The following is a 23,286-nucleotide window of genomic DNA, read 5'->3' on the forward strand; positions in this document are numbered from 1 at the left end:
TGTTAACTATACTCGCGTTGTGCTTTAAAATTAGGTTTTGGTTGTTTTTTATTGAGTTGTACTGAAAACTCATTAAACAAATGGCGTTAAAATAATTGCATTTGCAAATTACTTAAACGGGTTTATAGAGTAACACACACAAAGAACAACAATACGACAGAGCACGAGCTAAGACAAGAGACAAGACAGCAATGAGAGGCAAAAGTAAAAATGTAAATATATGTCATTAGCTTCAAAAACTACATATACATAGGTATGAGTGTTTAGAGCTCAAGCAGATCTGACTCTGCAGTCCTCCTTAACTTCGGAGAATATATGTATTCAAACTGTCTGTCTTTCACAGAATGGGTTGTGTCCTTACCTCATAAGGACACAACACAACATAATAAATAGAGAAAATGTGTGAAGGCATGTCAGGATATGGGTTTATTTTCAATACAAGTTACAAAGTGCTTCACAACTAACAATATGGACCTTGTGAACAATCAGAATAAAATAATAAGGCCAATAGGAAACAGATAATAAAAGCAATACACATCACTTGATGAAAGATTTGTTTTATAAAGATGGAGATATAATGACAAGGAGGAGAAAGGCTCCAGCTCACCCAGAATTAGTTTTCACACCTTCCAAGTTATTGGGGAGTCCGAGTACTTCTGGGACTCTGATATACCTTCATATCTGTCGTTCTTTTTATAGGTTTTAAATTGTATTAATTATGTCTTAAAAAGGTCTTGGAAATCTTAACTTTAACTTGTTGAAACTTCAAAGCTTTTCTTTGCTTTTTTTCTGTGATCCTGTCTTTCTCTCTCCTCCCTCTGGCTCTCTTGTAGTCTCTTATCAGCATAGCGGTCCTTTGAGGGAAAGCTCTCGTCCCATTATTGTTAAACACCAAACAGCACCAGCAGCCGGCCAGTGGGCCACACTTCACCCCAGTCTTTTGAATGTAGCGTTCACAACAGCCGTTCTATCAATGGATGGTCGCCCATATTTGTGTCCTTGGATCCTTTGGGCAACAAACTTCAACTCGATGAAGTCGGAGCGAGCGTTGTAATAGGAGTAATTAAATTCCACAATTGCATATTCCTGGAAATTGACCCACAGGCCCAAGGCAACACGCTATTGTTGCGCAGAGCCCACAACATCTCCTGTTGCTGCTGCTTGTCATTAGCCTGATAAGCTTTTTTCTCCCTCTCAATACAGAGGTCAGGGTCGGTTAATGGAGAGCGACCGTCCTCCGTTCCCTCTTCCCTCCTCCTCCCTCCCTCAACCCTCTTCCTCCAGCTCTTTAACCTGAAATATCCACCTCCACTAAGCCGGACATAGATGGGATGTGAAAGGGCTGAATATTTCCATGCTGCGGCCGCTGAGAGAGTTGGTTAAGAGGGAATGAGAGCGCCATAGTGGAGCTCCGGCTGCACATTGTAGAACAGATTGGCTGTCATCGCCGGAGCCTTTCACTTACTGACGAGCCATCGAACCCACACAGAGCCGCTGATCTCCCTGTGTAATATCACTATTTGGTCGTGTTGTCATAACTGCTGGCATTATCCACATTCGCTTGAAGAGAGACGATAATATAATCTTTTGAATGTGGACGCTACAGAGTACATCGTTCTCTGGGAAACATTTCAGATTTCGATGGGAGCTTGATGCAGTTTGTGATTTTAATTATTTTCCCTCCCGTCTCTTATCTGTCTGTTCCAGTGGTCTTCAGCCAGTTCGCCTTCTTCCAGACAGCTCTGAATGACATCGTGGAGGTTTATGACGGGGCGACGCAGCACTCCCGTGTCCTCAGCTCCCTGTCTGGGGCACACACAGGTACTAAAACCAAAAACCCACGTTCATAATCACACACTCGTAAATACTTTTTACTTCATATTCATTACCAGCAAATCAGCAACTGATCATAAGGATTGGATCCCCCCTCTAAACCGTCATTTTGCCCACAGGAGACTGAATTAAATGTTGTTTATTCTCCTCGTAAGGAACCAGTTAAACTCTGAGGCAAATTGCTGACCCAGGCAGCTCCTCCAGTGAGCTGTAAAAAACCATTCAGCAGTGACAACAAGTTACAGAGTCACAGGGACAACACCCCGGCAGTCAGGCTCCAGAGGATTTGCATTGATATACACCTGATCCCGGGGCCACACACTCTTGACAAAATGCACCCACACAGATTTCCTCCCTCTCATCAAGAGACAGTGACATCACCACAGTTATTAAAACAGTCAATTACAAACTTGAAGTTTCGATGTCAGAAATTTCTCGACTGTTGTCTGCTTCCAGCTGTTTATCCATCACTGAACCACTAAAACGGATGCATAAATCTTCTTCAGCACAATAATAAGCCCCAAAAAAGATGGTCACTCACCAAAATTGTTGCAATACCTAAAATTAGTGACAAGAATAAAATCATTTATACCCTTTGGTGAGGAATTATTCACAGTTAAAACTCTGTTATTGTTGTGTTTTGATGAAAAATCCCAGTTTCCCATGAAGAGCAGTGACATATTCATGGGAAGCAGTGGGAAATGTGTTCACTGACTTTTACAAAGAGGAAATCAGAGCCAAAGAAGTTGAGCTAAAGTGCAATTCAACACAACAAATGTGCATTATAGTGGAAATATACCTAATAATCTTTAAATTACGAACAATTAAATTACACTAACACTCTAAAGTAACAAGACTGTGTTTCTGAGTCAGTGGTTCGATCCCAGTTTCCCTGATTCTGTATGTTGAGGTGACTTCGGATAAGTTGAACCGATCTGTGGGAGTGCGTGTCATAGAGAAAGTGCTTCTCTTCACCAAGTAAAGATGAGTCATCAAGACGAGAGTAGATAGCCTAGCTTCCAGAAACGATATCCTTCTGTGGCCACAAGAGGGGAGTAAAGTACAACTTGAATGCCAAAAGGCGACAACAAACAGAACGCTGTTTTGAAGAAGAAATATGGATCTACTTTGCTAACCTAAATTAATAAATTACTTTTTTAGCATTAACTGGCCAAGCACTGCTTCCCTTGATCATCCCGAGGGCACACCACTGATGAGAAGTGTCTATAAAGACCCAGGAACACCATCCATTGACTAATATCTTTTCCAGCCCGATGGTCGGAAACATTAACCAAATCCCGGAAACCACTCTTGACATATCCCCTAGTCCAAACACCAAATGTACTCTGATCTTATTTCACACTTTATCTGGGTCTTATCCTGATATTTTTTTCCCTTAATCCTTATGTTAAACTTCAACATCCAAACTTCAGAAATCCCCCCCCCTTTGGCAAACAACTCTGAATAGATGTACAGACGGGTTACAGCATCGATGCAAACAGAGCAAAGAACTCGATGGTGCAGTGATGTAAGGCGATGGAGGAGGATAGAAAGGCTAGCAGTCGCAAGGTTAAAAAGTGAGAGAGTGAGGGAGAGCAAATACGTCCTGTTCCAACAGTGTCGTGAAACCGCGGATGCATGGATGTGATAAATGCCACAACTGTGCCGATTTGGGCCACAAAAGACGTGGCGCGAGAGGGGGGGGGGGTCCAGTGTTTAAAGAGCGTGCAAGTTTTTGGGCCGGCTCTTCATCTCGGCCCGCCCCAGCCCCGAGGCTCGACAAAAGCAAAATGATTACTTTGGTATGTGTCCAGGGCAGCCTGAGAAAAACCCAGTTAACTGCTCAATAAACAGGATGCCATGTTAACTGCGGAATCCTGGCGGCAGGTTCACAGAGCTCCCTAACCAGGCATGGCAGCGTGGAGCCGGGGCACGTTGGCGAGGGGGAGAGAGACACGCTCGGCCCACAGAGACACCGTGGCTGAAGACGTGCACATAGGTGTAACTAGCATAGATGAGGCATCGTCCCGAAGCGTGCACCTGCCCCTACTCTGCAGATTGCAGTGAAACTCACAAATCAATTTACACACGTCTGTGAGCTGATAAAGAAAAAGCACCCACTCAGTCTGAATATATTGCACAAGCCGGGATTACATGTAGTAAACATATCGCCAGGTAATGAGCATTTCAGTGGTGGACAGGATACTGCACGTCGACACAGTAAATCACAGTAATGTAGTTTGTTGTTAACGCTGACCTTGAAAAGCATATCACATTGAACGGTATGTTTCCTGTACGTCCGTGTCTGTCAAGGAGAAAAGGAAATGAGTGTCAGTTATCAGAGACGAACAGAAAACGGTGAGAGAGAAAAGGAAGAGCAGAATAAATACACGATAAAAGGTGGGAATTAGAAAAGAAAAGTAGTGTTTCTATGTGGGGGGGGGGGCTGAATCAAGAAATCAAGGGAGACTTATCTAAATGCAAATTTTTGAAGTGGTTTAAAAAGAAACACAGCAATTTTCACTCCGCCATCTAAAGCAACCGCGGAGTCCATCTTTCATTCAACTATATTTAAGTTTGAACACTTTTATTGCTAATTTGAATTTTTGGTACTTTTGTCTCAGCGTGAGCATGCTGCTGAATAAATGCAAAAAAACATGTATATTCATAAAATGTCAAACTCACTTCCTAAAATCCCTGCTGGGCTTCTTTTTTTTTTTTTTTAAGTCTAAAAACTGTGGTTTAACAGCTTGACTGTTAATCCCTCACACGGCTCCCTGTGACTGCCATACTTGAATCAGTGCAAACTGCCGCTGAACTCCGACGATGATTTCTCCGGTCTGTCCTCGTGAGCCTTTCATACTCCGGTGTGGTGGATCCTTTAAGGGCAAAGTGGCTCAGGGCTGGAGAGTGGCCAGAGGGGTTGAGAAGTTACACGCTGTCGATGACTGTACCTGCTACAGAGCGAATAATGTAACACTATCACCACGGAAGCACGCAACAAGGACTTCCTCTTATGAGCTACCCAGCATGCCTCGGGGCTCCGACAAGCAGAACTCTGCACAATCTGGCGATGACGCGTCACGTCCTGTCGCTGCTATCTCAGGACAATGCTCTTAACAAATGCACATATACATGAGCTGCAGGGTTACACAAAAACTACACAACTCCCAATAAAAAGAAATTTACCCAACAGACTAACACCACTGTTTGGTTGGGTACAATAACCCATTAACAACATATTCTGTTTCTGAGAATGTGCATTTCTCTCAGGTTTCGCCACTGTCCATTTGTTACTTGTGGGTTTGAGGGGTTTGTTTGTTTATTTGATTGTAAGCAAAAACAACTTAGCAGATTTCCATGAGACTTAGTGGAAGGATGTGCACGGATGGGACACAAAGGCTGACGCACAGATGCTGCCTCTGGATTTACTCACGTCTGCTTCCCACTGCAGAGCGACAGCAAACAGACAGAATAATGTCAGCCAGCAGCTCGCTGACAGCAGGACAGAGACGCACTCACCTCGGATCACACTCCTCGTCAGTCAACAAATAGTTTTCCACACGCAGAAGATGGAAGACCGGATCGTTCTTTCTTTGGATTAAACACTTGGTTAGGATTATTCAAAATTAGTACCAGATTGGGTAGTTTTTATCCCAGCATTGAGTAGACACATGACTTCAGGGACCTGAGCTGGGTCACACAAAAACGACACAACTCCCAATAAAAAAAATTAAAAAAAATGGCCCAACAGACTAAAACCACTGTTTGGTTGGATACAATGACCCAGTAACAACATATTCTCTTTCTGAGAATGTGTATTTCTCTCAGGTTTCACCCCCGTCCATTTGTTCCTTGGGTGGTTTTAGGGTTTGTTTGTTTATTTGTTTGTAAGCAAAAACAACTTAGCAGATTTCCATGAAACTTAATAGAAGGATGTGACCATGGGGGTCCAGGAAGAACCCAGTTAATTCAGGAATTATTTTATTTCCCTTTAACAGCAAATTCTGCAAATTTTAATCGTTTTCTCAGAGAATAAATCATGGATATAAGTTGAAATCAGACATGTTTAAGGCACTGATATTTATGGATGTGTGCATATTGGTCCAGATCCAAGTAGAAATTTGAATGCAGTGACTTTAAATGTGGTTTCATAAGAGGAATGTTGGGCCTTGGCGAAGGCCCTGGGCACCGTTCTGTGTTTTATCTATGGTCAGGGATGTCCTTTAAGGAATAGTGCTGTAGTAAACTAAAAAGCAGTCATGAAAAGCACTGAACCACGAAACGTTCCGGTAAGTTGTCATAAATTCAGCGTCGTGCAGCGAACCTCCCAGAATAGTTTACATTTCAGTCTAAAAAACAAACGTCACACAAATGCACAGATCGAACAAACGCTACCGAAGGAAACGTCTGCGCAAACAAGTCCTCGGACCCCGTTCAAAGCAGTGTTCTCTCCCGAGTGGTTGACTGACTATCGGCTGAAACGCTGCTGCAACAAAACTCCATCGCGCTCACTCTATAATTTTGACAGATGGACGGCCGCGGAGCTCCGGTCAGGTGACCTCAGTCCCGCCTGCACGGTGTGTTATTACGGCTCCACTCTGTGTATCAGAGGCTTGATTGCTGAGAGCCTTACACAGCAGGTGTCACACGTCCAACCTTGAATTTGATTCTCTATGTGTCACGCAAATGGAGGGGAGGTGTCATCTCTGCAGGCGGCTCCGCAGCACTTGGAAGCGTCGCCGCACCATTTTTAAAAGCAACAGCGGGTTCTCCTGTAATGATTGGTTATTAGGGAGGTTGAGGTAGAGACTTAAAATAGTCAAGCTTTGAAAATAGAAAATAAATTAACAGAAAATCTACTGCAGGGCTGAGGAAAGCAGGAGCGGGAACGGGACTTTTTACAGATTGACTGTGGTCAGGTTTCACTTTCAGTCAGAATGTCGCTAAGGGAAATTGTTAGAAGATAAGCACATGGTCCTGTATGACTTAAAATATGAGACTAATCCAAATATCCATCATGCATTTGAATATTTGATGTGTTCATGTTGCATGCCTTGTAAGCATGCTGAATTGAAAAGCCACTCAATCACACGCAGATTTCCTCTGTTTCATTTTTTCAATTTTCATGCTGGACGCTGTGGCACTAAATGATCAGTGACCTTCACATGAACATTTTACCTTGTTTCTGTTCCACGTGAAGTGTTTTTGTTCTTTTATTTTATTCAGCTACGTCTAATTTTTTAATTTTAGTTCTGTGTTTTTTATATCGTGAGCAATTAGTGACTTTGTTTTGAGAAGTGCTTTATATAAAGGTATTATCATTATTAATTGTTGTCATACTTGACCGATCAGGAGAATATCTTTTAGTTAACGGCATCAATGATGATGTTGGTTTCTTTCTGTCCACACGAATAAAAACTAAAGGCAACACTTTGTTAAAAAACACTAACTTTGTCTCCTTCTCAGGCGAGTCTTTGCCATTAGCAACCTCCAATCATATCCTGATCCGCTTCACTGCCAAAGGCCAGTCCACCTCCAGAGGATTTCACTTGGTGTACCAGGGTAAGTGTGTAGCACACACAAGCACACACACAAACAGACACACCTTATGCTCCCTGGTTTCTTTGGAGATCCTTTGTTCTAACAGCCCCAGCTCCTCTCCTCGCTCGCCTTCATCCACTGGTTCAGCTGTAATGTGTGTGTATGTGTGTGCTGGAGAATTAACACTGTAAAAATGGTAGTCTTTTAATATGGTTGTGCTTGAACTCCCTGGTCCATTTATTCTCCTCAGGGTCTTTTCTTTTGAATTGTTATTTTCCTTAAACAATGACCTGTACCTGAGATGGCCTTTTTGCGGATTTCCAACGGCAATGAATAATGAATTCATTCGTTTTTTGCATTTTATTGTAAGTAAGCTGAAGGAAGCAGAAGGCAAAGAGGAGCTGAATATCATATTTCGTGTTTATTTTTTGGCGCATCCTTTGATGAAACTGACGCTGATAGATTAGTGCTTTTTATAGAAAACCCTAAGCAGAATAAACTGTAAAGAAAGCACTTTTTAAAACAGCTATTTATATTAAAGACAAATGGTTCTCGAGATCAAAAAGCAGTCTACCTCAAATCAACCTGTCTTTTCTCTGCGTTTCTCCGAAGCTGTGCCACGGACCAGTGCCACCCAGTGCAGCTCAGTCCCTGAGCCTCGGAATGGCCGCCGCATGGGCAACAACTTCGCTGCCGGCGCCGCCATCCGCTTTGAGTGCAGTCCAGGTTACATGCTGGAGGGATCGGGCGCCATCGAATGTTTGACTGTTCCCAATGCCTTGGCGCAGTGGAACAGCTCCATACCCAGCTGCATAGGTAGGACATGAATACTCAAACACACACACACACACACACAAAATCCCAAGGCTGTGTTCATTTTACTTTGTTTCTTGCAATGTCTCATCTCTCCGTCTCTCCAAACGGATTCGTTGAGTATGAAAATCTCAGTCTGAGACAGATGTGAGCTGCCAGCCGTCGCCTGTCGCTCGCACAGCCAGATTCAGCCAGGCGGCACATAGGTAGCAGGCACTGCTGAGGGTCACACACACACACACACACACACACATATTGCGAGATCCACATTTACATACAGAGACACACACTTTCCCGCACACACTCGACACGCAGCTGTGGCAGATGCTCCTACACGGTCACCAGATGTGTAAATGCGCAGAACAAGCTGGGAAGATGTCTGCGTGATTTGCATGTTTGTCACACGGACAGGTGGATCGGACGTGGTGTGTATAGTCAGGAAGTGTTTTTTCTATCCTGGTCGGGATTTAATGATTTGACTTTGGTTTAATTTTTGTTCCAGGTAAGGAGCATTCAATTTGTCTGTGTTTTTTTTAGATTGTACTCGCAGAGTCACGTCTGCTGTAGGTTGGAAGATTGAAGATTAAATAATGTTCAATTCAATATGCAAACTGATCCGTGCTTGTATGAGTGCATCTAATTTGAGTATTTGTGTATTTGTACATTCAGTCTGCAGCTGAGATAATTGTGTGCCCTGTGCACATGACTCACATCTTCTCTCCTATTGTTCCCCTGCAGTTCCGTGTGGAGGAAATCTAACCCACCGAACTGGGACGATCTTATCTCCTGGTTTTCCTGAGCCGTACCTCAACAGCCTGAACTGTGTGTGGAAGATCACCGTTCCCGAAGGATCAGGAATCCAGGTTCGCTCCGCAGAGTTTTTGTTGTCTCTTTTTTCCACCTGACCTCAATGTACCCCCTGGTTTATGACTTCGCAATAATCTGGTTTTGCAGAAATCTGTTAATCCCCTTGTTCGATTTCACAGATGATATTCATCCGCGTTAATGATAATGTGTTAATTGTTTACATCCGCTAACAAATCCAAACCCCAAGCCTTATTTTCGAAGGCTACATCCATCTCAGAATCTCCTTGTGTGTAGAATTTGTTTTGTTCATTTGGACTTTAAGTTCTGCTTTCCTCTTTTATTTTGAAACTGCTTTGCTTCCTGTCTGTGTCCTGTTTCTTGCCCTTGTGATCATCTGCCCCTGTCCCGATGTGTTTCACCTGTCTTCAGTTATCCCTGTCCATGTTAACTGTTTGGTTCGGCTCTGTTTGGATTCCCTAAATTATTTTAGTGTAAGGCAGGTTTTTGATGAAATATTTTTTCCTGCATTTCACGATTTTTCTGCATATGTCTGCGTTTGGGTCCAGGTCTAACAGATATGGGTCGAAACAACCTCTGGTCAGACACTTATTTGTTAAAGGAATTAACAAATAGTATTTACCTTAACACGTCTCCACTACAGCTCTGCATGGTCTTGGACAAAGGCTCCTGTGTGATGCTATGTTTTCAGCTGACCCAGGTCCAATTAACGGAGGCACCAACATTATGTCAAAGTACAGCATTTACAGTTCTCTGGGTACAGGGGAGCTGCTAAATGATAGCCTATAGACTTTACAGAGGCTCAGAATTTAATTTGGCGGATCGCTATACCAGAAAGTTACGATTGCCCAACCTGAAATAAATTTGTACATAATTGCCTCTTGAATTACTTTACTTTTCGATCCGGGGACTTAATTCAGTTTGCATTTTCCTATTCTTTGATGCGTGTGTGATGGAGCTGCACCAGGAGCCCGGTCGGGCTCCCTGTGGATCTGCCTGACGGAAAAAAGGTCTTAGGCTTATGCTTCAGCCTCTGTGGCTAATGACCTCAGTGGCGTCCCTCAGCTATAAGCTCCCCCACCTCAGCCGACTGTCCTTGCAGGTCAAATATGCGAGGTGGCCCGTAGGCGCGCTTAGCATGCTGCGCAACATGCAACGCAACAGCTAGGAGGTGAAACAGCAGAACAATAAGAAGTGAGATTTTATGTAAATTCCAACATTGTAATACACCAGACGGAGGTAAAGGCTTGGAGGTGATTCGTGACTACACACACACACAGGTACACACATTCCCTGCATACGAGGTGTTCGTTGAGGGATTGCTGCTTTTTTTGTTTTGTCAATACTCTTTGCGGATGAATCCTCCTTGTCCCTACTATTCCTCCTCCACCACATCTGTTTCACTCCTTCATCCTTGCTTGCTCTATGTGTCCCGCGCTGTTCCTACCAACGAGCCGAGACACATTAGATCAAAGTGTTGAGATCCAGAAGAGAACTTAGAGGAGCGAGGTGCCTCGCCGGCACATTTGCCATGGCCCCCTTAATGAAAGATCAATCTGTGATCTGCCTCGTCTCCCCGGGATGCGCCAGGGCCCCCGACCGCCCCTTTAATTGGCTCGTATCCGATCTATTACCGTCAGAGGTAGAGGAGAGGGCCGAGGAATGGATTAGCTGGTGAGAAGGAACGGAAAGGGGAGGCTCGGAGAGAGTGAAAGAACGAAGGAGGACGCATACAATGCCAGAATGGATGAACTGCAGCTAAATACGGAGGACGGAGATGTAGTAGGTGACACATTGTAGCCTCCTTTCACACATTCACTTTAATTAGTCACACAGCAAGTTTCAAGTTTCCCTCCAACCCGAGTCTTGTTCTAACAGTGTTAGCTGCTTTCACACATTCACTGAAGAGGATCAAGAGGTGTTCTTCTCTGACGCAGATGAAAACTTGGAAAGCCAATGAGCTTTTCGAGATAAAGGCCAAAGCCGGTGCATATACCATAAAAAATTAAAAAAAAACATGTGGCCTCAAAAATGGAATTTCTATGTCATGTCCTGCCTCCCACATGACTGTTGTGGACTTTTTTTGACCAAGCTCCTTCATTTGCAAATCCCAGTGCCCACCACATGAACACAGCCTTTTTCAGGGTGCATTCATGAAAGCCAAGAAAGCAAGACATAAGCTGCAAAACGACTTCTATTTTATTCCTCTGAGAATTATGAACTTTTGCCGTCTGCAAAGTCCTGTGTGGCTTTGATAATTTTCATGTTTCTTCTCCTTGTGTGCTTTAAACTATGAAAAGGAGAAAAGTTAGTGTAGTTGTTCTGGCCTCTCAAACTTTCTTACTTAGTATCTATAGAAGACACCTGTAGATGATTGACTTTGGGATGTTGTTTTGAAAGCATTGATATCTTTTGTCGTGATGGGGATTTTGTAACATTTTTCTAACATGAGTTAGTTTTGTTAGCTTCGAGACAAGGCCCCTTTATTCACGTACTGTCTTCTCCCACTCACTGATCTTCCACCGTTCAACCTAATTTTCGGTTTTCCGACACAAACACGCTCTTGAATTTATTGTTTTCCTCCGCGTCACTAAATCCCATCCTTCTACCAGATCTGATGTTTTCTGTAATTTCTTTCCCTGCCTCGACTTGTCACTAATTGTGTTCCTCCTACCTCCCCTCGTTCCCTCTGTGTCTTCCTGTCCTCAGATCCAGGTAATCAGCTTTGTCACCGAGCAGAACTGGGACTCACTGGAGGTGTTTGACGGAGGAGACAACACTGACACCATGCTTGGCAGCTTCTCAGGTACTAACGCGTTTGTGCGCCTGCTCGTGTGAGGTTTATTTCCCTGCATGTGTTTAATCTTAGACATGAAACAGATCTCTGCCAAAAAGCAACTTCATAGACCAATCAGCTGTCACCGAGCAGCATCGAGGACGTGGAGCTCACGCTGCGTTTTGTTAACTGGTGTGAAAAAATGGGAGCCTCACTCGTGACGGTACTGAATTAGATTCAGAGCGTTTAAAGATATGGTTCCTCATAAAAAGTATCTGAACCTTGACTTATGTTCTTATGTTATCCAAAATGTTTCAAACAATGTTCAAGCTCAGAAAAATACCACATTTGTCATTTGTTTCAGTTTGATCGCCTTTTAATTGCATTGTAGTTGCTTTCTTCAGGCTTTGTCTGTCTATCAATAAAAGGGAAAAACTATGTCTGAAAAACACACTCTTATTCATTCTGAGTTTTTTTACCTTGTGATAGCTGAATCACAATTATTCAGGATTACGCCGCCTGCTGTGTAATTTTAATACAATTTGAATACGTTACGTCATCCGTGAAACATGTCCCGTCAGGTAGACTTTCAACCGCAAGACAATCACTCCCATGATCCCATGCTGCGTCACTACACCATCAAACTAGAGGGGCCTTCGAATTGGTCCATTTTGCTTTGGAAGGTTCCTAACTCAGTGAAATGACCCGGAAATATTCCAGCAGTGATAACAGCTGTTCGTGGTTCTCTGAATGATAAGGACAGGAGCTTCGGTGCTCCCTAACTTATCTCCTTTAGCAAAGGGAAAGTTTGGACCATCCTTTATGAAAGGAAAGGAGAAAAATAGCGTCCCATAATTCATTGTGGCAGCTACATTAAAAGTTTTTGTTAGAGTTTCTGATTTCCTCCCTCTTACATTTGTCCCCTGAATTACAAGCATATTGTACTTATTGATCTCAACACCATCATCAAAACACAATACACATGTACAAATGATTTCAATGCCCCAACTGCAAAAAAGAGAATCTTGTTCACAGTATCTGACTTAGTCCAATTCCTAACAGGGCAACAGGGTATTAAGCTTTCTTGTTTATTCTTGGAAACAGACCAGAAGTAAATGTGAGACAAACCCCCGAAGTAAACGCAATGAAAGAGAAATGACAAGACTGAGTTAACGACCAATTTCAGGTCATATCTGTATAATGTGATTGTTACCGTGGGATTGTGTTTTCTTTTCCGTTTTTTTTGTATGAATATTTGTTGCCTGCTATTATCAGCTGAATACAAACCCACACAATGGAATTGAATTGTGTTCAAGCCGAGAAGGTCATGCCATTTTCCGTTTGGCATCTGCTCCCCCAAATATCCTAATGCACCTATACACAGTCATTCATGAATACATCTTTTCTGTATGCACACACACACGCACACACAGACACACATACACACACACACACACACACACACACACACTCATTTATATCGGTAAATGCAAAAAGAACCAGCTTTTCAGCGATTTCCTCTAGTTTATACACCTAGTTGTGGCCGGATGATGCAGTGGCATATTATCGCTAAACTCAACTATTAATCTTCTCCCCAAGGCACCACGGTTCCAGCGCTTCTCAACAGCACCTCCAACCAACTCTACCTGCACTTTTTCTCTGATATCAGTGTGTCTGCGGCCGGATTCAGGCTGGAATACAAAAGTAAGTGAAAAAGCGGTTCCTAACCACCTGATATAGAAACATGAACAGCCTGAGGATGGGAGAAGGGGAAGGACATGATGATGATTAGGATGATTTGTGTCCCTCTCCATATTTTGCAGTGTGCTTTGTCATATTTAAGTCCGTTACTGTTTCTTTTCATGTATTCCTTATCTCCCTCAGCTGTGTCCCTGACCAACTGCCCAGAGCCTGTGGTGCCCATGAACAGCATCAAAGTCGGGGAGCGTCTCCAGATGAACAACGTGGTGTCTTTCCAGTGTGAACCTGGATACACTCTACAGGTAACATCTGCCACCTGCAGATACGGTTCAGTCATAAGTGACCATAAAAACCACAGCGATGTTTATCCCTCTCTGGCCTTTGTCGCCGCGGCTCCTGTCATATTTCCTACGTGTCAGTTATCTCCTCGAGCAGCTATCACGTCTTTTTACGGCAGCGAATAAAGCAAAATGTCAAAGAAGCTCAGGTGAGCTGGATGGACCGGTGCACGTTGCCAGATAACTCACAGCTTCTTTTTTGAGAAGAGTATTTGGAAGTTATCCTTTCATTTTTAATCCTCAGTGAACTTTACGCTCTGATTATGTAAATGTGATGAAATCAGTTTAAACATGTTTGCAATAACATTTGCAGTACCCTGACCTCAGCTCTAATAGGCCCCAGACAGGAGATGAGCATGTGCTGAGCTCAGTGTTCTTTTTTGCGAAAATTGTCAAGTGCGGTTTTACAGATTAAGGGAGGATGTGTCGGGATTCGTGTCTGTCATCCTACCTGGATGTAACGATGCGTGACAGTGTTCCTCCTAAATTCCTCCCAAGACAGGATGTGGTAACTAGACAGGTAGCTGCCATATGTTGGTTATAATTTCTGGGACGTGGAGCCGGTTTGTTAGGAACTCGAAATTCGCCTCAGCATCTCAGGTTTGACTGTATCCAGCAGTGCCTCCACTGTCACCATGGTGACATCTGTGGAGCACATTGGATGCAGCAGTTTACAAAAACTTTCTCGGCCCCTCTCTGCTCTGCATTACACAGCGTGTCGGGACTGTGTGTTCCCATCAGCCCTCACTGCATGTCCTCGCGCAGAAGTACCAGGTTTGGTTTGTGACACTCGCCAGTTTTTCTTTGCTTTTTCAAATTTTTACAGATATTTGTCATAAAGGCTATGATGGCATGTTTTAATAAATTCCGATAGAGATTAGGCACGGAGCCTATTTATTAAATATGGTTTGAGGGGTTGATTTCAAATTTCTGTTTAACTCACATGTCAAATTTGTGATGATGGAAAGAAAACCTATCATCCTGATCTCCATCAAAGATTTGACTTTGAGCCATCTCAGGTTGCATTGTCAATGTGCATAGCAAATCCTAAATCACATTTGATTTGTATTGCATATGTGTAAAAAAACACACTCAACAAGGTTAAACACTTTTTTAGCAAATGTAGAAACTTAAGAGAGTCACACATGAGGACTCCCTGTCCCAGGGCAGACTGAAGTGAAATTGCGTGTAACTGAATCACATCAAAAACCGAATTAATTAATTAAATCTATTGAGTGACAGGCACAGAGACTACAGAGCGAAAGATAAGTTCTCACGTGAGAGAAAATAACACATTGATGCCACAACTGCAGCTAAAACAATGAGGTCTGACTGTCTGCGTGGACGGTAAAAGCATTATGAACCATAGCATGAGCATAGGGTAGTCTGCAGTAGCATGAGTGACCACGCTGCAAAAAGTGTAAAACGTGTTTTGGTTGAATATGAAACTGTGGCGGGACAAATTAGAATATGGTGGTCAGTCACAATATAGAAATTTAATGGGAAAACACCGTTGTAAAACATTCATGAGGAAAGACAGTGTCAAACATTAATGGAGAGGTTTATCAATGTTTAATGAGATAATACAATTTAATGAATGTTATGATAAAGATGAAGGTAGGGGGTTAAATGGAAGGCAGAGCGGCAATGACATGTGCAATGATAAAGCTATGGCCAGTGGTATATGTGGGCAGGCATTGTTTATCCAAACAATCTATATGTAATCATAATCCACAAGGAGTCCGGGGAAGAAATCAAGTCCGTCATCCTGTATCGATGAATGATTAATGCGATGAAGAGCGAGAGAAGGAAGAAGAAGCTCCACGTATCATGCCCCCCCCCACAATTTAGGCTTATAGCAGCATAACTAAGAGCTGGTCTTAGACCTGAGCCGGCTCTATTTATAAGCTTTATCGAAAAAGGGAAGTTTGAAGCCAATTCTAAAGTTTAGAAAGTTATTTTTTTTATGAAGGTTTCTTGTTTTTTCACACTCAGGCACTAAAAATTCTACAGGAATAAATTGCCACATTTGACATAAAGTCTCACCAAGGATATAGGTAGATGAGATAAGGAGGAAATTAAACCATCATCCTTCTCAGTATCTGAGGTCATCATCAGCAGCAGCATTTGATCAGAAATAGAACATTAGAATACTTCAACATACGGTGTTACCTGGTCTCAACTCGTTGCCCGTACTGACCTCTCCTTATGACTTTAAAGGTCATCTGCGTTAGACCTATATTTTCTATTAAAGGATTTAAAAACAAAATGTCCTTGTTTTAATCTTCACTGTGTTGAAAGTCAACTCCAGAGCTTTCCTTAAATGCCTGTTGTTGTTGCTTATTTTTGGCAGAGCAACAGAAACCATTGAACCCCTCTGTAATCTCTCCCTCCCTCTGAATGATCATCTTTATATGCCTGCGATGCAGCCTCTCTGTTGTTCTCTGTCACTCCAGATGGATGCAGTCATTTAGTCTACGTATTTATTCCTGTGGAGGCAGCCATCAGGTTCAAATAATGAGAGCAACAGATGAGCGGGAGCTGGAAGAACAAATTAATTAATCCGCCTGTTCTTTGTTGCACTCTTTGTCTCATGTGTTTTTGTGCGGATGTTCATTACAGGGGAACTCGCACATCACCTGTATGCCTGGAACCGTGAGGCGATGGAACTACCCTCCTCCTCTCTGCATCGGTAAAGAAAATACTCTCTTCATTCTTCCTGTCACCTCTTTCTTTTTTGCCATTTTCCCTCGGTGATTCTTAACCTTGCCGAGCACACAAGCTTTTCATTTCAGTCATAATACAGAGCATCACAGGCCAAGGTCCCAGTGCACAGACTGGCACTTTTGACATTCATGTCTAAAGCATCATTGGAAAAGTACAAATGACAAAGATATGATTTAACTTCCAATTACTGATTCATAGCTCACACCAAGTAGTACTGACAAGTGTGGCATGTGAAAAGTTGTCCACAGTAAACATGTTCCTAACTAGAAACATTTACAAATCAAAGGTTCCTATCAAATTCACACTTGCATAGATGGGTCATCTTTTACCCATGTGTGTAAACTTGATGTAGTAATACAAAACTATTTTAGTTCAAAAATTAAGACCGAGAAAATGAATAATCAAAAACAAAATATTTTTATGAATACTTTGTAATATTAAATGATTAAGTAAATATATTTTAAAAGATATAGCAAAGAAGCACAGCCATGCATGAAATAACATGTGAAATGAATACCGGTAATTTTTGACCCATGTTGTGCTTTAGAAGGGTAGTGATACAAAAATGATTTTTATAAAAAAAGTAAAAAAGGACAAATGAAAATAATAATTTGTGATGATCAAAAACAAGTTAGTTGAGGAATTCCTGGAATTCTGAATGATGAAATAAATGTATTGCATTTACAATTAAAACTCCATCGGGTCACTTTTTACCCATGATGTGTATCAAAGGGTTAAGTACTTGGATGTGATAAGAGCTAAATGTGAATTTTGACTTAATAATTTGGTCCATGTTCCACCCACTAACGTGGAGGAGGATTTATGACCAATACTGCAGCCAGCCACCAGGTTGTGATTGAAACACATCTGCTTCACTTTTGCGGAACAGATCCTGTCGTCCATCTTTATACGCAGACTTTATACCTGTGTCAGTGTGCTAAATGTGGCCGCGTTAGGTTCCCTCAGCATTCTTCTCCTGCCCGTGCGAGCACCTTGACAAACGGGTTCCGCTTATTGGAACAACCCACTGCTGCCTAGTTAGTCTCAGGCTGTGATTGGTTGGAGTCGAGGGAAGATTCATCGCGTTCACAAGCATCAGCAGTTTCCTGATTACCTCGGGCTCTTTTTTTTCTGCTGCTACAGGGTAACATTTAACCCCCCCCGTTTATTCCTCACAGAAGAGACAATGGTGCATCACTCTGCTCTCCTCTATGTGGGTTTCTCCTTGACTTACAGCAACTGTTTGTCCCATTTGTTTCTTACTCTTTCTTCCTGCGTTTTCCCTTTCTTTGGGTTCTTGCAGCAGCCCTGACTTTCTCATTTCCTCACGTCAGCTAATTCAGCATCCTTTCATCCTTTTTTAATTTTGCTGTCAGGACTTCTCGCTCCGTCCATCGTACTCTCGGTTTTCTCCAAAAGTCAAAATTGAATTCATCCATCAGTGATGTAAACAAGATGCAGTATTGTGCCTTAATATATCAAGTAGAGGAGCAAGAGCCTCAATTTTCTTATACTACCTTTTTAAATAAAAAGTTTTTATTACTACAATAAAATTTAATTTAGTGTAGTTTCACCTTACTTTCAAGCAATGCAACCCAACCTAAACAAAATACATTATGTGGTTTTACTTGTTTCAATATTTTCTGTTCTCAGACTTTAGTGTTTAAATTTAGACACTTACTTCATCTAAGACCTAACCATCTGACATGAGACTAGGCTTCTCAGTAGAGAATGACTGTCAGCAGAAGCTGATGAAATGTTCTTCTTTGCCCCCCCCCCCCCCGCCAGCGCAATGTGGCGGAATCCACGAGGAGATGGAGGGCATGATTCTCAGTCCTGGTTTCCCTGGCAACTACCCTAGCAACAGCGACTGCACCTGGAGAATCTACCTGCCGGTTGGATTCGGTGAGCATCACGAGAGGAGCTTGTCACACACAAAGGAACATTTAATTACACTACTTGTAGCCTGAATTGTGACATTTGTAGTTGTAGAAAACCGTACGGCTAAAATCGTGTACCTAATATGAAGTTACCTAAGTGATATTTCAAGGAAAGCATGAATTTAATTTCCTTTCTTTCCCAGGAGCCCACCTTCAGTTCCTCAACTTCTCCACCGAGGCCAACCACGATTTCCTTGAGATACGCAACGGGCCCCTCGATACGAGCGCCGTGATCGGCAGATTCAGCGGCCAGGACATCCCCGCCTCCCTCCTCACCACCTCCCACGAGACCTCAGTGTATTACCACAGCGACCACTCGCAGAACAAACCGGGTTTCAGGTTCGAGTACCAGGGTAAGAATCCCAACATGACTCAGCGTCCCCGAAGCTCCTTTAAAAGATTGGGGAGATGGAAACAGGAACTTATGATCCGCCTGTGGATCGTCTCTGACGGAAAAATTCTGTTAATATATATTTATAATAATGAACATAATCACCAAGACTGAATTTTGTTAATTGCAGGGCTGAGGCAGTATCAGTTTTTTAGCAATTTTCTTTTGCAAAGCATATTTAAACCAGTTATTTCTTCAGTGCAATTTGAGCTTTTTGACTCCTTTAAATGCTCTTCAATGAAATGTGGTTCATTGAATGTAACTATAATGGTCAGAGCTATTTCCCTGAAAATCACATATTCACATTAAGAATCAATGTCAAAGAGATGATTTATGACTTGTTAAAAGCATAATGATATATAATCCCTGGCAGTTTTAACTTTTTCCCCCTTCGTGTTCACTTATGTATTATTAATGCCACTGCGCTGGGAGGTGTAGTCATGTAAAGCCATAACACTACTGAATTAGCCTGCGGAATTGACTATGTCAAAGTAATCAGCCCACACAGCCAGTAAATTCCCCAGATCTATAAATCTCTGTATATAAAACTGTTGATCCCCTGAAAGATTTCCTCACTATGTGCCAATAAAAGGCGTCAGTGCATATCAGCATGGCTGCGTGGAGGAAATTGCCCTCGTCCACGAATCCAACAGGCGCACAAAGTTTGTGTTTTGCGATTCGAGAAACGAGCCGACAAATCGAAAAAGGCAGCATTGTGCAATTATATAATGTGTATATTAGCATATAAATATGGCGCCACATTTGCATTATATAAGACTCCCACTTCTGCACGAGTTACCTCCGACAAAGGGAAATCAATTAATTTTGTCACATTTATAACCTCGCTCTCTAAGGCTTGCTGCCTGCTCTGCCTTTGTATCTATAGAGGAAGAAAAAACGTATAAGAATTATTGACCCACTCTGCCTGTGATCACTGCAGCACACTCCTCCGGCACATGTCAAAACTTTTTTTCATCTCTGAAAAATCCTGTCTGAGGAGGAAGCGGAGGGGGCGGAACGAGTGAGTGGGAGGCAGAGCAGGAAGAACAACAGACAGATGGGGAAGGGGAATTGAAGACGGAGAGTAGAAATAGAGGAGGTCCAGCTGCTGTTCTCTAGAAGCAGAACATTTACCTGTTGAGGAATATCAGTGGTGGTTGTGGGATTTGCTCGTGCAGGGACAACATTTTGGATCAGTTGGTAGCAACCATCGTCCCACCAGTAGGAATTTAGAAACAGTCCTTCTCTGGATCTGCTTTGTGGTTGTGTGGGCCCAGAAAACTACAGAATATCTTTTGATTGTTGTGTGTCCAAGTTTGACTTATTGGACATTCTACTTCTTTGTGAAGCCTATCAATACAATCTGCTCTATCAAATATGAAAAAGTTTAAATTTGGAAATTTTATTATATTTTAATTGTCAATGCAATATGGATTTTTTTTAAATGCTCAATAGAAAATAACAGAAAATGAGTATGAAAATGTTAACGTTTACATTTCTGTTTGTGAGTTAGAGCGAATGCAAAGTTCAGCCAGATTGAACTCTACTTGAAGCGATGCTGCGATTTGCTTCACTGCAGAAAGCAAAGGTTTTATTCCCCCACTCGCTGGTGCTGGTTGGAAGTGAAAGGAGGCGAAGGATCTCCACTGAAACATTGTGTTTTTCTGTGTGTGTGTGTGTGTGTGTGTGTGTGTGTGTGTGTGTGTGTGTGTGTGTGTGTGTGTGAGGGCAGGATCTAAACTTCCAACTCAAATTACATCTGATTGGCTAGTGGGGGCTGCGTGTCCATGCTACATTAAGATCTTAACTATATTACCATTTTACAGGGCTATATGACTAATTCAAATTTATTGTATAACGTCTAATCTTCCACCAAGTTCCATTGTAATCAGTTCACTGGTTTTTGCGTCATCCTACTGACAACAACAGACAGGGGTGAAAACATAACCTCCTTGGCGAGGGTAATAAAACTGTCCAGAGCCTTAATTGGAAATCGCTGTGTGATTTCAAATAACTGATCTGATTGCTCCTCTCTCTCCCTCAGCGTACGAGCTACAGGAGTGTCTCGATCCGGAGCCTTTCCGCTACGGGGTGGTGGTGGGCGCCGGCTTCAACGTGGGCCAGTCCATCTCCTTTGAGTGTCTGCCTGGGTATCAACTAATGGGACATTCCATCCTCACCTGCGAGCATGGCACCACCCGCAACTGGGATCACCCTTTCCCTCGCTGCGAAGGTAAGAGATCCGAGGTTTGTCATAAAGAAGCCGTGGTAAAACATTTAAATAAACTAAACACTGAATACAAACTAAACGGCCTCATTATTGCCGAACTGAACTAATAACGTAGTAACTTCCTGTTTAGGACGTATTGAGCTATTACGCCATTAGTGCAAACTCCGGCCACGGAGATAATGATTATCTATTATGAATAATGCAATTAAAGTGAATTATCATCCCCCATTAATGAAGCGAGGAACTCCACAATGAAAATCGATACTGTGCAAAAGAGGAGTGGAGACAAATAAAAGATGGAGAAAATAGGGCCCAATTTGGGAAGAAAAGTAATGGGTGCGCTTTCTTTTTTGCCTCGTCCTTGACCCACATTCTCACGCTCCGGCTGTCGATTATTCAATAAGGGGGGCGAAATTACAGAGGGAGGTGATGGCCGTGACACTGGAACTTTGAATGGGCAAGAATGGAGATAAGTGGGAGTGAGAGGGGGGGAGCAGCAGAGTGAGAAGGCAGCATGACAGAGGCAACAGGGGGTAGTTTATTCTCCCACTGCTATTTTCCGTCTGTATTACTGCCACTATGTGTGTGATTTCATGCTTTTGTACGTGTGCACAGGGGCAAATATCTTTTTACATATGCAAATAATATAAGACAATATAATATTAATCACATTGCTATCTGCAGTTTTAATGTGTAGTTTATTTCTATTATCATCTATGGAATTCCAATCCCCCCCTCCCTGCTGTGCTGATGTAATTTGCAGCGTTAATTCAGTATTTAATGAAAACATCCTTACACAACTCGACATGATATGCATATATTTACCACTATGTTTGTGTGTTTGCATGCCTGCGCTCTCTGCTTTCTCTGCATGTGTGTGTACTTGTATGAGTCTGTTATTAGCGGAAAATGTGAACCCTCATTAATGCATGTTGCTGGTCATGTATGTGTAAGGAGTGCAGACAGGTGTGTGGATCCAATCGCACGACTCGGAGACACAAGAAGGTGCAATTAACCAGCTTTACTGTAGAATATTGGTACACGTCACGGCAGTTCAAACACGGGTACAATAATTCCACAGGAGACAGGCAGCGGCAGAGTTCGTAATCGTTCCAGTCCAAGGTCGGTACACAGGAGGGCAGTCGAACACAGGGCAGGGTATCCGGCAGGGAAAAGGCAGAGACGTAAACCGTTAAGCAGGCAGGGATCGGTAACAGGAAGGCTATCAGGAGGAATTGCTGGAACGCTAGGAACATTAAGAAACAAAGACGAACTGGCAACACCACACAGGAACACACAGACTAAATACACCGAGTGATGAGGACCAGGTGCAAACAATCAGGGAGGAGCTGACAATCACCCAGGTGGAACACACACACGAGGGAGGGAGTGAGGAGTCTGAAACGAGAGGAGAGGTGAGTAAACAATAACAACACATAACAAGAATAAGTTATAAATCTCCAGCCAACTTAACTTAATAAACTGGGCTGGCCATAACAGTATGTGCATGTGTGCTAGCTAACCAGGTGAAGGTAGCCTGATGCTTCTGACCATGAGTGTAGGTGAATTGGATAAAATGCTGTGACCCGGTGTGAGGAAGTAAACTTGCAGGAGATGAAGTGAAAGCAGATACCCGATTCTTAATGGAGTGAATCTCTTCTACGCAATTATATAACTTGTATGACTGTTTGTGCAAATGCAGGCATTTGGTGATAAATCCTATTTGCATATGCATATGCATCAGTGGGGAATAAATACTCAATTCATTTTCACATTTTCTGTGAAAAAGCAAAAGTTCTGATGTGACATTGGGCATTCACATGTTGTCCCAAGGTTCCACAGAAAATATTTCATAATCCCTGCTTTTTCTAAACCATAATTTTCTATCACTATAGAAGCATGGCACTCATGAGCAACACTTCCTCCGTGTTCGAGGGAAGGGTCATGTCCTAAATCACAAGTCAAATTAAGTGCCGGGGCTACAGCAGGCAACTGTATTACATGAACATGCATGTGACCTGAGTGAGAAACATGGGGATTAAACACGCTGCCTCTTCCCGCCGATGATCTCTTACCCATGGGCGTTTTAAGGGAATGCCGTCAAGCTGAATGCCCCGTCTGGTCTGCTCGAGATGCCTGCAGTCCTGCGATTACTTACCACTCTTTCC

The 23,286-nt window shown here is 42.7% G+C and overlaps 1 protein-coding gene across 1 annotated transcript in view; it reads left to right on the forward strand.

The window, feature by feature from the left end:
• csmd2 (CUB and Sushi multiple domains 2) overlaps positions 1–23,286 on the forward strand; it is a 232,783-nt gene that overhangs the window by 166,447 nt on the left and 43,050 nt on the right. Inside the window, 11 exon segments of the mRNA XM_053446653.1 lie at positions 1,708–1,821; positions 7,303–7,398; positions 7,990–8,193; positions 8,929–9,053; positions 11,725–11,821; positions 13,391–13,495; positions 13,676–13,794; positions 16,453–16,522; positions 18,346–18,462; positions 18,641–18,850; positions 20,933–21,121. Of these exon segments, the coding sequence (XP_053302628.1) occupies positions 1,708–1,821; positions 7,303–7,398; positions 7,990–8,193; positions 8,929–9,053; positions 11,725–11,821; positions 13,391–13,495; positions 13,676–13,794; positions 16,453–16,522; positions 18,346–18,462; positions 18,641–18,850; positions 20,933–21,121 (1,446 nt within the window).

This window comes from Pleuronectes platessa, chromosome 18 (genome assembly GCF_947347685.1).
Source record: "Pleuronectes platessa chromosome 18, fPlePla1.1, whole genome shotgun sequence".
Taxonomy (NCBI): Eukaryota; Metazoa; Chordata; class Actinopteri; order Pleuronectiformes; family Pleuronectidae; genus Pleuronectes; species Pleuronectes platessa.